At 58.4% G+C, this 13330-nt stretch overlaps 2 protein-coding genes across 2 annotated transcripts; both read right to left on the bottom strand.

Annotated features, from left to right (window-relative positions):
- Nucleotides 1-7642: 7642 nt before the first annotated feature.
- HYAL1 (hyaluronidase 1) lies at nucleotides 7643-10030 on the bottom strand. The gene is made up of 4 exons (XM_052678425.1): nucleotides 9988-10030; nucleotides 8439-9374; nucleotides 8186-8275; nucleotides 7643-8117 (listed from the first exon to the last, which is right to left on the bottom strand). Exons 2-4 carry the CDS (start codon nucleotides 9336-9338, stop codon nucleotides 7797-7799), a joined length of 1311 nt encoding a protein of 436 aa, XP_052534385.1. The 5' UTR covers nucleotides 9339-9374; nucleotides 9988-10030; the 3' UTR covers nucleotides 7643-7796.
- Nucleotides 10031-10257: 227 nt separating this feature from the next.
- Nucleotides 10258-12640, bottom strand: HYAL2 (hyaluronidase 2). Its single transcript, XM_052678932.1, has 3 exons — nucleotides 11678-12640; nucleotides 11121-11210; nucleotides 10258-10991 (listed from the first exon to the last, which is right to left on the bottom strand). Exons 1-3 carry the CDS (start codon nucleotides 12623-12625, stop codon nucleotides 10593-10595), a joined length of 1437 nt encoding a protein of 478 aa, XP_052534892.1. The 5' UTR covers nucleotides 12626-12640; the 3' UTR covers nucleotides 10258-10592.
- Nucleotides 12641-13330: the final 690 nt, after the last annotated feature.

Below are 13330 nucleotides of genomic sequence, written 5' to 3'. Positions count from 1 at the left end.
GCGGTGGGGCTCAGACCACAGTACCACGAGCACTGTTGTTGTACAGGTTATCATCCGGTGCTTTGAGCCTTTCGTTAACAAAGTGTTTAACCAAGTTTTTAAACGTTAATCACTGACAGGAGTCATCGCATGCAAAGAAAGGGGTTATTTTATAGGCACGGAATATTAATCTCAGCATAATGGTGTTTCCTGCAATGAGGAAATTGTGTGACTGAGATCGGTGTGGTGTCGGTGTTGGTATCGCTTCCTTGAGGTGTGTGGCACACCCAGCGCTGGGACCAACCCCCTGCTGCTGCATAGCCCTGGGCTGTGGCTACAGGAAGCATTTGGCCACACAGAAGCCCATTTGGTGCCAGGAGCTGGGGGTGAGCAGGGGTGGAGGAAGCTCCAGTGTTGCCCTAGAGCTACGAGATGAGCTTCTCTTCTGTGGGGGAACAGTTAATGGGAGGTCCGGCTCTGTGTGCGTCCCCTGGAGCACAGAACGGCTCATGGAGGTGCTTTCTGTATGCTCACCTTCTGGATAACACATAACCCTCCTTAACTCCCCATGATTCCATCTGGACTATTAATATTTCATTGGCTTTATCTTTCTGCATCTGAATTGACTCCACGTAACCACAGCCTTTCCTGTGTTAGGAAGCTTTGCTGCCCCTAGCATGAAGGAGGATGGCCCACAGACAGCATCACAGTGCTGCTCTGGAGCAGGGTGTGCATCCCTGGCACAGCACGGGTGACAGAGCTCAAACCCAGTGTAGGTAAACCCGATTTTGGTGCATGACTCCTTCCAGCTTGGAGCAGCAGCCACGGACTGATGCTGTTTGGGAGCAGCCATCCTGCAAGCTCTTTGGTTTTAATAAATGAAGAAAGACCAGCAAAACCACAACGTGCAGGGATTCCTCATTGCCTGATGCTGATAACCAGGCTCCAAGTGCCCCCCTCTCCCAACAAACAACAGGAAGCCGCTCAGTAAATGAGCCAGGCCCTCCAGCTGCTCCTCTGGCAGAAGATCATGCAATCAATCATAGAATCACAGCATGGTTGGGCTGGAAGGGACTTCAGAGCCCCAGTCCCAGGCATCAGCTTGTTTCCCCCCCGCCCAGATCAGGCTGCCCTGGGCCCCATCCACAGCCTTGGGCACGGATCGGGCAGAGCTCTCCTTTGGTGGTTTCTGCCCGCCTGTCTCTCCTCCCACTCAGCTCCCCCAGGTGGGAAGGCGCCTGCTGGGTTCACTGTTCCCACCTCTGCCTCTGCTGGACCTGTCCCTGCCTGTCCCAGAGCTGCTGTGCTGCGGGCTGCTGGCTTTGCGCAGGGATTAAGCGTTCCTGGAAGCAGCCCGCGTTACGGCACTGAGCAGCTACAGCTGGGTTAATGGAGGGCGTTGCAAAAACCTGGGGGTTCGCTCAGATCTGTGCACTCAGAGCACTGCTCAGAGTGAGGAGGTTCTGCCTGAGCTCAGAGGCCCAGGGAGGTGCGGTGTGTTTGGCAGGCGTGGTTGGGTGCAGTGTACGGAACAGAGGAATCAAGATAAGTAGTCGGAAGCATTCCACCTGGGAGATTTGTCCAAGCTTGTTTTTGGATTAAGCTCAGCAAGCAGGGCCATCCTTTGGATGGGGCTCTGCTGTTTCCACCAGACAACCTTCTGCTATGCTGTGTCAGCCCGGGCTCCTTTTCCCTGGATGACACCTGTTTAATGATGGGTAAACCCATCATTTTCCAGCTATTTTAGCTGCCTTACAGTTGAGTTCCTTGATTTCGATGGAAAGTTTCAGCTGCCGAGTCCTTTGTTTGGGTCGAATCTGCAGGGAATTGGACAAATGCAGGACTGTGCTACAGCTGACAGAGCCATGTGCACAATGCTTTTGTTTTATGTTCCTAACGAAAGGCATTTTGCAGCCCTTAGGGTCCTCTGCTCCCGGGGCCTGAGAGGCTGAGCTTTATCCAGCAGGAGCTCCCCCTCGTGCAGCACAGCACCGCCAGCCTGCCCCCAGCTCTGCGCATTGCTGGAGTGCCCGCCTGCCTGCCCAGCTATTTCTGTGCTGCACATGGGGCTGCAGTCAAGTGCTGCTTCTCTATCACAGACAGCTGAGAGTTTCCATGACCTTTGACTAAGAAATAACTGCATCTTTCCTTGCAGCCACTCTGCACAACAGGCAGCACGTAAGATAACATCAGTATTACTGTACTGTACCATTTTTGGCACATCACTTGCTCCGATGTTGCACTTCTTTCCACTGGCTGTGAAGAGAGAATAAATGACACGTTTGGAACACGGCAGAAAAGAACGGTCTGATGTTGTTTCCCTCTGTTTCACTTAGGGATCACTCATTAATTAACCTTTTTTGTTTTTATTTTAAATTCTCCCGTGGGTTTATCTAACACTTTTCAGACGCTGCCGCAGGCTGAGCACCAGGAGTCAGCCGTGCCTGGTACACCAGGGAGCAGGCTGGTGGCAGGTCACCACTGCCAAGGTCAGCAGCTCCACTGCTGCAGGAAGGGAAGACCCACTGAAACGCAGTCTGCTCCTTTTTCCAGCTGCCTCAGAAATGAGGAAGCAGACACAGCAATGGTGGTGTGTGCCTCAGACACGGTGCTTGTTCTGCAGATGCTTTGCACGCAGCCCAAGGATAGAGGTGTCCACTTCACTGCAACCGCTGGAGCTCTGCCGCATGCCCCATGGCTGTATGTAAAGAGTGCTGGCAGCAGTCAGTCCTCCAGCAAAGCTGGGTCTGTTCATGCCCTCGTACTCTTTGCAGGTTGGTTGTGAGGGTGAGAAAAGCCAGGCCTGGAGCTATTTGGCTCCGTGCTGTCTCGGCTGGTATCTGCTGCATGCAGGTATCTGGTGATGCACATTAGAACAGGTAAGATAGCAGTGCACGTGCCCTATGCACTGAGGGTCAGATGCAGTCTGAAAGCTCTCACCCCCCCTTCCATTTTGGCTTGCTTTGTTTTTGCCAAAGCTAACCCCAAACTGCCCAACAGCACAGAGGACTGCTGAGTCTTAATTGGGCATTGTGGCATGCAGTAGCCTGCTGAATCAGATTTTTCCTCCTGAGAAAACTTGCAGAGAAATTCTTGACTGTTTGTGCAAACTTGTTGGCTGTAATATTTGCTATAATGTGCTGTGTTTGCTTTAAGTCTGCCCACAAAGCAGCAACTGAGCATTAGGGCAGCATCTCAGGGCATTGTATAGCCATATCCTTAACATGTCACGGGAGGAGAACTCGTTTGCAGGCTGTTCAATAAAGCACGATCAAGTCTGTTTGCATGTCTGACCTCCCTGGGCTGTAGGTAGCTGTCCTGTTGGCTTGCCAGCACGAGCACAGGACACTGACGAGTCTGTTTTTAAAACCCCCGGGTGGAAAATAACCAGGAGAGGGGTTCCTGCCAAGTCAGAGCAGGAAAGGTGCTGCAAATAGCGCAGCATTGTGCCTCCCAGTGAGGAGCGTGGGGTGCGGAGCCATTTCTGTTTATGTAACCCGAAGCAGGCTCTGCCACTCAGGCTGCGTTTCCAGACTGTTGCTGGGAGCCAGCAAACCATGCCTTAGGCTGACAACCTTATTTTCCGAGTAACTCCTGAACTTGTCATCTATGGAATCAGTGGAGGGAGGTCTGCTGCCCCTGCTTGGATTCTGCAGTGAGTGGGGGACAGCCAGCCCGTGGCAGGGGGGTTGGAGCTGGGTGATCTTTAGGTCTCTTGCAACCTAAGCTGTCCCATGATTCTATGGTCTTTCCTGGATGCACCTGAGCAAGACAAGGAGCTGAAGTGAGTGGTTTTCAAACACCAAACCCAAAGAGACTGTGGGGAGGAGCCTCTTACATTTGGAGTGACGGGATCTTGCGTTCCAGTCAGTGCTGCTCTGAGTGAGAAACAGATTAAGCTCAGGCTGAGCCGTTCTTGAGGGGAGGCACAAGCTCTTCCATTCAAGATCTGGAGATGTTGTTACTTGTGAAAGAATATTCAAAAGTGAGCTTCAACACTGCATGTGAAGGAGAGCTTGCAAGTTTTGTTTGAAGCAGTCACCAACAAGAGTGCTGTAGCCTCCTGCATGTCCATGACACCACTGACCCTTGTGTAGGCTTCATTCAAAGCCAACAAAAACTGCTGCCCTCCGTAGCACCTCAAGCTGCTTGCGTGGCCAAGCATGTTTGGAGGAAGTTTTTGTGCCTTTTCATGCTCCTGCTCTTGAGATGCCCCTTCCAGGTCCTCTGCGCTTGTGTGGTTCAGCAGGTGGTGCTTGTTTGGTGCCCCTCATTCCTTGCAGCCCCACTGCTCTGAGCATTGCAGATTCACCCAGCCGACCTGCGCACAGCAAACAGGAGGTGGATGAGGGCAGGTAAGCGCGCTCCACCCAACAGATAGCTGCAGGCAGCCACGTGAAGCACTCCAACGCCCAGGGCCACGCTTGGCTGCCTGCAGGCACTCCTGCCTTGGCCCTGCTGCATTGTGGGCTCACCCTGGTGCTGGGATGGCTTTGCAGAGTGCAGACTTTACGAGGTGTAACTTTTCAGACCTAAAAAAAGCCCCAGTGCCCCCAGGTCAATGCTTCTGCATTGCCCGAGTATGATGTCTTGTGTCTGCTCCTCAGAGTCAAGAGAAGCTAATGACACAGCATACAAGGACCTGGGTGCTTTAGATACCAAGTATTCAGAAGCCAAACACGAATAGCAAGGAGCTGTCACACCTTCCAGGCATAAAGAGGACTTGGAAATCACAGCTGTTTTCTTCCTGTGGTAAAAGATATTTAGTGCGTTGCAAATATCAGATGGTTGGTAATTTGGGAGGAACACATTTCAGCATTTGTAGAAGTAGAGTTGAATCACCTTCTGCATACAGAAAAGTAAGATACATACAGTAAGATAACATTAGTTTCAACTGTTTCAATTTACAGCCAACTTTTTTCAAGCTGTTCCTCTAAGAATTAGAGCAGAGAGTCCATTCCTAGCCAAAGTCCAAACATGACTGAGTTTGACAGAGGCAGCCAGTTGGCAAAGGGCTTGGCTGTAAGTTGGTGCACGTTTCCAAAGACTTGACTGGAGAGCCTAAGAGTCCAACTGCATCTGCAGCAGAACCTCACCTGATTCCTATGAGATGTAAAAGGAAGGGAACCGATCGAAGACCCTGCAGGACTGAAGTGATTGGTCTTCATACAAGGAGTGGGGGCACTCACAGCCCCAAACGATTTCAGCCAGGATGTTGGTGTTACTGCTTTTTGAAAGATACTTGTGCACGGTGCCAGCATCTCACAGGGGCGTGCTTGGAAATGTTTCTGTGTCTGTGGAGTTTTGTTGCCAAAAATGAGGTGCGTGACACGCAGAGGACCTTTACATCTCCACACCTGAAAGGCTTGTGAACAGAAATTTCTGACCTATTTAAAAATGTTCCGAAGTTTTCAAGCGGACTGCAGGCTCATTACTTAGAAAATAGGAAAATGCAGCCCTGTGGGAGGGATTTGCAACAACGAGGAGATGACATCAGAGAGCCACAGCAATCGTGGGGCAGATGTGTGGAAAAGGACACGCAGGCTGGAGATGTTGCTTCTGCATCACTGCAACGAAACACCATGAGCTGATGTGCATCCATGCCAAGGAGAGATTACGGGGGTAAAGTACCTGCTTGGCTGTGTTCCTTATTTACTTTGCAGTAACAAATCGCATCCTGCCTTGCTTTACGTTTCTATGAACTTTCTGAAGTGGAAGGTTGAATTTGTTCTCCTAAAATTCAAACCCTCAAGCCAGCAGAGAGGCCTTGGGGTCAGGGGCATGTGGGGAACACTGTTGCTCCTTTTGGCAGTGCTCTCCAGTGGTTGGAATGGCACTCCTACCTTTCCCTCAGAGGCTGGCATTAAGGACATCCTCACTGCGTGGCATGCAGGCATAATCCTGCCTTCTGCTCTCTGTGGCTATGAATCCAGAGCTTGCTTGGTATAAAAAACTGTTAATCCGATGTTAGAACAGTTGCTACTGCTTCCTTTGTGAGAGGAACTATAAAATCATTGTAGGATTTCACCACAAAAACAAAACAAAACTGCCAGCAACAGAGAAGATTACAGGAAAAGATTTATTGTTCCATCATCTATTTCTTGAAGTCTCAAACTATGAACCAACACAGTTTTGGACACAATGTAAGGATATGAAAACAATGGCATACAGTTTTTTTGCAGAGTTTTCTTACAACTGCACTACAAAGACATTTTAGAGCTAGCTGGGTCCACGTGCTCTCTGTCTACTGCATCTCTTGCTGGACAAGTCTCTCTCTCGGCACATCAGTTCAGACAGGCACTGTCAGCTGGGGCTCTCCATCACATGCTGGAGGGGAGGGTGCTGTCTGAGGACTCAGCGGCTCACCTGCAGCAGAGACCAAATAAATTTCTGTTATCAGCTTTCTATATCGCTATCAACTCTATCTATCTATCAGCTATCTCACCATCAGCTGTTTCTGTCCTCTATTTCCCAATCAAATATCCCAACACGATACAACTATCTATCTCACTAGCAACTCTTTTGCTTTCCACTAAGTATCTTTGATCCACACACCATCTATCCATTACCTGTCTCATCATGCACTATCACTATCTCACTACCATTTTTCTGGCTATCGGCTGTCTGCTGTACAGTAGGTTTCTTACTATCCACCAACTCTCTCCCCGTCAATTATTTTGCTATCCACTAACTACCAACCCAATAACTGTCTCGCTATCCACAACCCTCAGCCCCCAGCACCCCAGCTATGCCGTCCCCTCGCACAGCCCGCACTGGGCTGCCGGCCCAGCACCCGCAGCTGCCCTGTCGGGGCCGCGGCTGCAGGCGGGGCGGTGCGGGGCTGCCGAGGAGGCGGCTGCAGCACGAGTGCCTTCCTGTGAGCAGAAGGCTCGGCTTCTTCTCTGCGATGCTCTCCCCGCGCCGAAGGCGAGCTCCTGTCTGCGTGCCGTGGCTCTGCGCAGGGCAAAGCGGCGCTCGACGCCTCGGACGGCCCCTCCGTGCCTCGGCTCCGCGTGTGCCGGCGGTGTGCACGCGTGGTGCGGAGCGGCCAGGCTGCGTCCTGCAGGCTGCCCGCGGGCCCGGACCGCGGAAGGCGCTCCGTGTCCGTTAAGGCGGGGCAGAGAGGAGGCAGAGCACAGCCTGGAGCACAGCCGCATCTCAGCGTCGGCAAACGCTCAGGCCGTGCAGGCGCTGGCACAGGTTGCCCTCAGAGGTTTGTGAGCTCCTTTCCTGGCAAACGTGGGCACTGGGCTGGGCCAGATGCTCTTGGTGGCACCAGATGACCTCCAGAAGTCCCTGCCTACCCTACTGTGGTTCTTGGACGAGGGCTGCCTCTGTCCCCGCCATCGCTGTACACATAGGAAGACTGGGCAATTGTGGTTGGCCAGGCCCAAGACAGGAGCTGGAGCCCAGGTGATCCAGCCCTGCCCCTGCTACAGCACCTGCACCTCCGCTAGGAACACATAGGGATGGCAGGACACAGCTCAGCTACAAGCCATAGAGTGGGGAAAGGACTACATCAAGCCTTCTGTATAACATTAGAAAGGACACTGCATGACTCCACAGCGTGATGCCTGATCCTGTGGCAAGTTAGGTGGCACTGAGGGACATGGCTGTTGCACCCCTCCCCTTGCCGTTACAAACTCAGCAATGACTGGCAGAATCACAGTGAAAGAATTTAATAACCCTATAGGATGCACAGCAGTTTTATTAGCAGCCTGGGCTTTATTTCCCATGCTTCCCACGTGGAGGAAAGACAGCATGACCTTCCCCATCTCATCACGTGTCCAGTACAGAGCATGGAAGACAGCCATTGCTCACTTATGAGAGGAGCCCTGGCTGTCACAGTGCTTTCCCTGCCAGCCACTGTAGCACTGGCAGGTGAAGTCCTCAGCCAGCTGGGACATGTCACTGTTGGCGGTCAGGATCCACACCATGGGCTGGGGCTTTTTGGCTTTCAGGTTGATGGCAAAGCGCCTGGGGTCAAGCTGTAGGAAGGCTGTCTTGCCCTCCCTGCGCACACAGCGGCCGTTCCCGGAGCAGAGGCTCTGGCTGCACAGCTGGGCACTGGTTGTCACATTGACGATGTAGTGGCCCAGGGCCCCATCAAGGTAGTCCCTCAGCTTCAGGCACTTCTCCTGCAAGGAGAGGTGGTGTCACAGTCCCATCACGGTGGAGGGGGTCCTCACAGCCCTGCCCAACTCACCTTGGAGGCAGTGTCAGCAGAGCTTCCCCAGATGATGATGCCGGCAGCACCCTGAGCCGCACTCTCCCCAATAGTGTTCACCAGATCCTCCTATGCCCGAGGGGAGACAAGAGATCATCCGGGCACAGAGCCACCGCACACACCCCCACAACGCCACAGCAGAGTCAAAAACCACTGGTGCAACCCACTTTCCCTGGCACAGCACCAGCGGCCCCACCAGCCCCCCCAACCACCCCATCGCCGTTAGCCTCACCTCAGAGAGAAAGGCAGAGGTGTTGTCATAGAGGATCTCGGTGTAGGGCAGGACAGGGATGGCAGTGCTGAGGATGCCCTTCTGGACAGCGAAGGCCTCGGCCACGCGGTACCGGACATAGCGCAGCACCTTGTCGGTGCCCTGGAGCTGCTGGGGCAGGTAGATGCTGGGGTAGAGCGCCCGGCTGCAGTTCCAGAGCCAGTCCAGCTCCTGGTTGCGTTGCTGCTCCACCACCGGGCAGCTGCCGTTGTACAGCGGGTTGCTGAAGTTGTTGTTGTAGCAGTCGGGGAAGCCGTAGAAGCCCCAGTAGCCACCAGGCCGCATGGCCTCACCCAGCTGTAGCACCTGCTCCATGAAAGCGCGGGCAGCTTTCTGGTACTGCTGCTGGGCCACCTCCTCCACACGGCTGGGAGGCCACAGCGGGTGCTGCCGCTGCACCAGCTCCTCCGACTTCTGCCGGTAGATGTCCATGGAGCTCCAGTCGCGGGCCCACAGCGGGCGCCACCGCTCCCAGTCAATGACAGCCAGCCCGTCATACGCGGCGCGGGGCAACGCGGCCTCGATGTCCCGCCTGGCCTGCTGCAGGTGGGCCGCCAGGCTGGAGTTCTGCGGCAGCCCCCCGTTCACCGGCTGCCCCTGCGCTGTGTAGTAGGGGAAGACCCCCAGGTGCGAGCTGTAGAACAGCGTGATGTCCTGCCCCATGAAGGCCTCCTCCGTGTTGGCCACGACATCAAAGACCTCCAGGGCCAGAGTGACGTTGTACTGCTGGGTGCAGGACTCGCTGGGGACGTTCCAGACGGTGATGAAGGGGCGGTTGACCAGAACAGGGCCAGGTCCAGCAGCACGGACAGGGGCGGGCAGGAGCAGCAGGAGGGCCCAGCAAAGCCACCCGGGTGCCATGGTGCCGCTGGGGGACCGGACCTGCTCTAGAACAACCTGGCGTTGTGGAGACAGCGATCACAGCCCTTTTATCCTCAGCTGGAGTGGGGGAGGGCTTCCAGCCCCGTCCCTCGCCCCACGTGAGGCCACCTCACCTCCCCGCGGGAGGTGCCCAAAGTTATCAGCGGGCAGAGCCTGGCACCAAAGCCCCGGCGTGGCTTAATGAGTGATGGGGATACGGGGAGCGGGGCTGGAAAGATAAACAGACACGGGGGGAGGGGGAGGAAGAGGGAGGAAAGGGGAGCGGCGGGCAAGGTCACCGCGAAGGGGATGCTGTTAGGGGACGGGCGGCATCTGCAGCACCGCTGGGGGAAGCACTCAGCACGGCCAGAGACACGCAGGGCACGGAACGGCAGCCTGGGGAGACTCCCGCGGGGAGAAGAAGCTCGGGGATGGCGGACACGCGACGACCCCATCAGCGGACAGCGAGCTGCAGGAAGAGGGCGGGGACACGGCACGGAGCCCCGGGTGGGCGCCGGCCGGGCAGCCCCCCGCCCCCCGCCACGCTGAGCGACGGACGACGCCGTGCCGCCGCGGCCCTCCCGACCCCGCCGCGGCCCCGGCCCAGCCCGCCGCGCCCCCATCCGCCGCCCCACGCACCCGCACTCACCGGTCGCGCTGCGAGGGGCGGGGCCGAGCCGCCCGGGGGCGGGGCCGAGGCGGGGGGAATCTGCGGGCGGGCGCGGAGGAGGCGCGGCCAGGAGCGGCCCGAGGGCGGAACCGCGCCGGGAGGCGGGGCGGCGGGCGGGGCCACGCTGCCTCCACGTGGGTGGCCCGGCGTGGCTGAGCCCGCGGCAGCCGCAGCCCCGCGGCCGCCGGAGCGACGGGAAGACCGGTCCGCGCCTCCGCAACCCCCGCCCCAAGCACTCCACGCCCTTCTCTCGCTCCTCCAGCTTTAATTGAGGTAAAGCACTTTGGTGTCGGGCAGCGCACGGGGGCTCAGCACCACGCAGCACCCACCTCCCTGCCCCCATACCCCTCTTGCCCCATTTCCTCTCCTTACAACAGGAGAGGTTCCCTTCCCACCCCCTTCCCTCCCCAAGAAAATCTCTGCCCTCTGTCCCCCAGCCCCTTAGCACAGAGGGCAGAAGGCAATCCCACTACCCTGAGGCATCCCAACAGTGAGTTGCCAGCAGGCGATTTAGGGCTGTCTCCAACCGGTCCGCTACACCACTACAGAAAAGGTGCAGGGCTCCCCCATCCAGTCTGGCCTGGCTAGCACCACATCAAGAACACCAGCAGCATCCCCAGACCCATCGGTGCCAGGGGGCCAGGAGCACCCCCATGAGGTCCAGCTGGCTGCTGGCAGGAGTTGCCCTGCCAGCCCTGGTAACAGTGACAGCGGAAGTGGGTCTGTAGGAAATGGATGTCAGTGTGAGACGGGTGGCCCTTAGCCCAGATGAGAGGACGCTGGGGCTGCTCCTCATCCCGGTGCTGCAGCTGGAAGGTGGCTGGGTTGAGGTGCAGGAAGACGTTGGCGGTGCTGTTCTTGCGCAGGCAGCGGCCCTGTCCCTGGCACAGCGTTGTGCTGCAGTGCTGTGCTGCCGTTGTAACGTTGACAATGTAGCGGCCCAGGTCTCCTTCCATATAATCCTTGATTGTCTGGCATGATTCCTGGGAGAAAAAAAAAAACAAAAAACAACAGGGGTGTCAAGGGCATGCTGGATTGTCCCAAGGAGAGAAACATCCCACATGCAGAGATCGCTCCAGCCTTAAGTTGCAGGTACCTGGGCTCAGACCTACCCGGTTTTTGGTGTACTCCACGTCACCCCAGAAAATGACCCCAGCTGCTCCCAGCGCTGCGCTCTCGCCGATGGTGGAGATGAGGTCCAGCTGTGGGGATAGAGTCCAGTTAGTGCCTGTGAGCCCCATGCAGCACAGCGTGTCCCAGAGATGCATGGAGGCAGGGAACATTCCAGCCCCCAAGGGACCAGCCTACTCCCAGACCCAACCCTCCCAGGCCAGGGCACCCAAGAGTTGTAGGCTCTCACACCCCACTGCTAGCTGCAAGGGCCCCACATCTGATGGGGCTAGAGGGACTGGTGACAGCATCTGCCAGCCCCTCTGGCAGGGAATGAGGCCCTCAGTGCCACCGGAAGGGGCTGGTCCTGCTGCCCGGCTGAGGACAGCAGAAACACAAGGTGATGGCGGAACTGCCACATTCCAGGGAGCAGCATACAGCTGGCCCAGAACCTCTTCTCCACGGCTCGAGGCCACACACATGCAGGACAAGAAAATCCCAACAACACCGCCAAGGGTCTGAACTCCTCACCAGGGGGCAGCCCCACCACCAGCCCTACCTGGCTGAGCACATCCATCTTGCGGCTGTAGGTAGGCCTCGTGTAGACGAAGACAGGCAGGCTGTAGCCCTCGTGGTGCTGCCGTGAGATGCGCATGGCCTCCATCACCCGCGCTCGGACAAACTTCCGGCTGTTGGGTGTGGAAGCCAGGAGCGGGTCGAGGTAGATGGAGGGGTAGAGCGCCAGGCTCTCGTTCCACAGCCACGCCAGCTGGTCATTGCGTGTCTTCTCCACATCGGGGCACTGCCCCGTGTAGCTCTCCTTGTTCTTGCTGTAGTCGTGGTTGTAGCAGTCGGGGAAGAGGTAATACCCCCAGAGCTGCTTGGGCCGGAAGCTCTTGGCGTACCGCAGCGTTCTCACCATGAACTGCCGTGCGGCCGACTCAAACTCGAAGACCGCCTGCTTGTTCACCTCCTCCGGGGACCAGGACGGCTGCCTCTGCTTCACCAGCTCCCGGGACACCTCCTGGTACACGTCCTTGGGCTTCCAGTTGCGCATCCAGATGGGCCGCCACTCCTCCCAGTCGATGACCGCCAGCCCCTCCGAGGTGGCCGAGCGGATGTACTTGCCGATGCCCTCCTGCAGCCGGGCCAGGTGCTCAGTCAGGCTGCTCTGCTGCGGCACGCCGCCGTTGACGGGCTCCCGTCGCTTGTTGTAGTAGGGGTAGAGCCCCAGGCGCTCCTTGTAGAAGATGGTGAGGTTCTGGTCCACGAAGCCCTCGTTGGGCGACGCGTGCAGGTCGAAGATGCTGAAGTCCAGAGCCACCTGGAAGCGGGGCTTGCAGTCCTGCGTGGGCGCGTTCCAGGCCACCAGGAAGGGCCGTCGGGTCAGCAGCGGCGCGGCCGACGGTTTTTCGGAGGACTGCCGGGCCAGGACGGCCAGGACGGCCGGCACCAGCCAGGGCAGCGCCGGCACCAGCGCCAGCACCGCCGCGCAGCGCCCGCGCATCCTGCGCGCACCGGGCGGCCCCGCGCCGCGCCGCTCCCTCGACGCCTTTGTCCGGAGCCCGGCCGGGCGCCGCCGCCACACAAAGCCCCCGGGACGCGGCCGGGGCCGGGCGGCCACGTGCGGCCCTGCCGCTGGGCTGCACCCCCTCTCGGCCCCGCCGCTCTCCTCTCGCGTCCCGCCGCAGCTCCACCGGCGCTGCCTCCCCCCGCCGCCCCTTTTTAAAGCGGCCCGGCGCGCACCACGCCCGCCGCCGCGGGGGAGCGGCCTCCCGCCCGCTCCTGCCCCGCTCGGCCCGGCCCCGCCCGCAGCGCGGCCCGGGGCCGGGAGGCGGCGTCGCTCTGCCGGAGGGGCTCGCGGACGCGGTGCGGCCGGACCCGCGGGGAGGGTTTCCCCTCCGCCCGCGTCGCGCTTGGTACGGCCCGTCCGGCCCCGAGCCCGGCGCGGCGGTGGGCGGGGCCTGGGCACAGGGGCGGGGCCTCCGGTAGGGGGCGCCGCGGGGCGGGGGGGCGGCCGGGCGTGGGGAGCCCGGGGCGGGGGGGGGCGCTGGGGTGGCGTCCCCGAGGTGCCGCTGTCCCCGCGGTGGCGTCCCGAGGGCAGCCGCGTCCCCGGGGCGGTGGTGGCGGTGTCCCCGGGGCGGTGTCCCCAGGGCTGTGGCGGTGTCCCCGGTGCGGTGTCCCCGAGGCACGCAGGGGTCACCGGGAGCCA

The sequence above is a fragment of the Tympanuchus pallidicinctus genome, unplaced genomic scaffold (genome assembly GCF_026119805.1).
Source record: "Tympanuchus pallidicinctus isolate F22 unplaced genomic scaffold, pur_lepc_1.0 scaffold17, whole genome shotgun sequence".
Taxonomy (NCBI): domain Eukaryota; kingdom Metazoa; phylum Chordata; class Aves; order Galliformes; family Phasianidae; genus Tympanuchus; species Tympanuchus pallidicinctus.
Note: the sequence above shows the minus strand (reverse complement) of the source record. Positions and strands in the feature narration are given on the sequence as shown.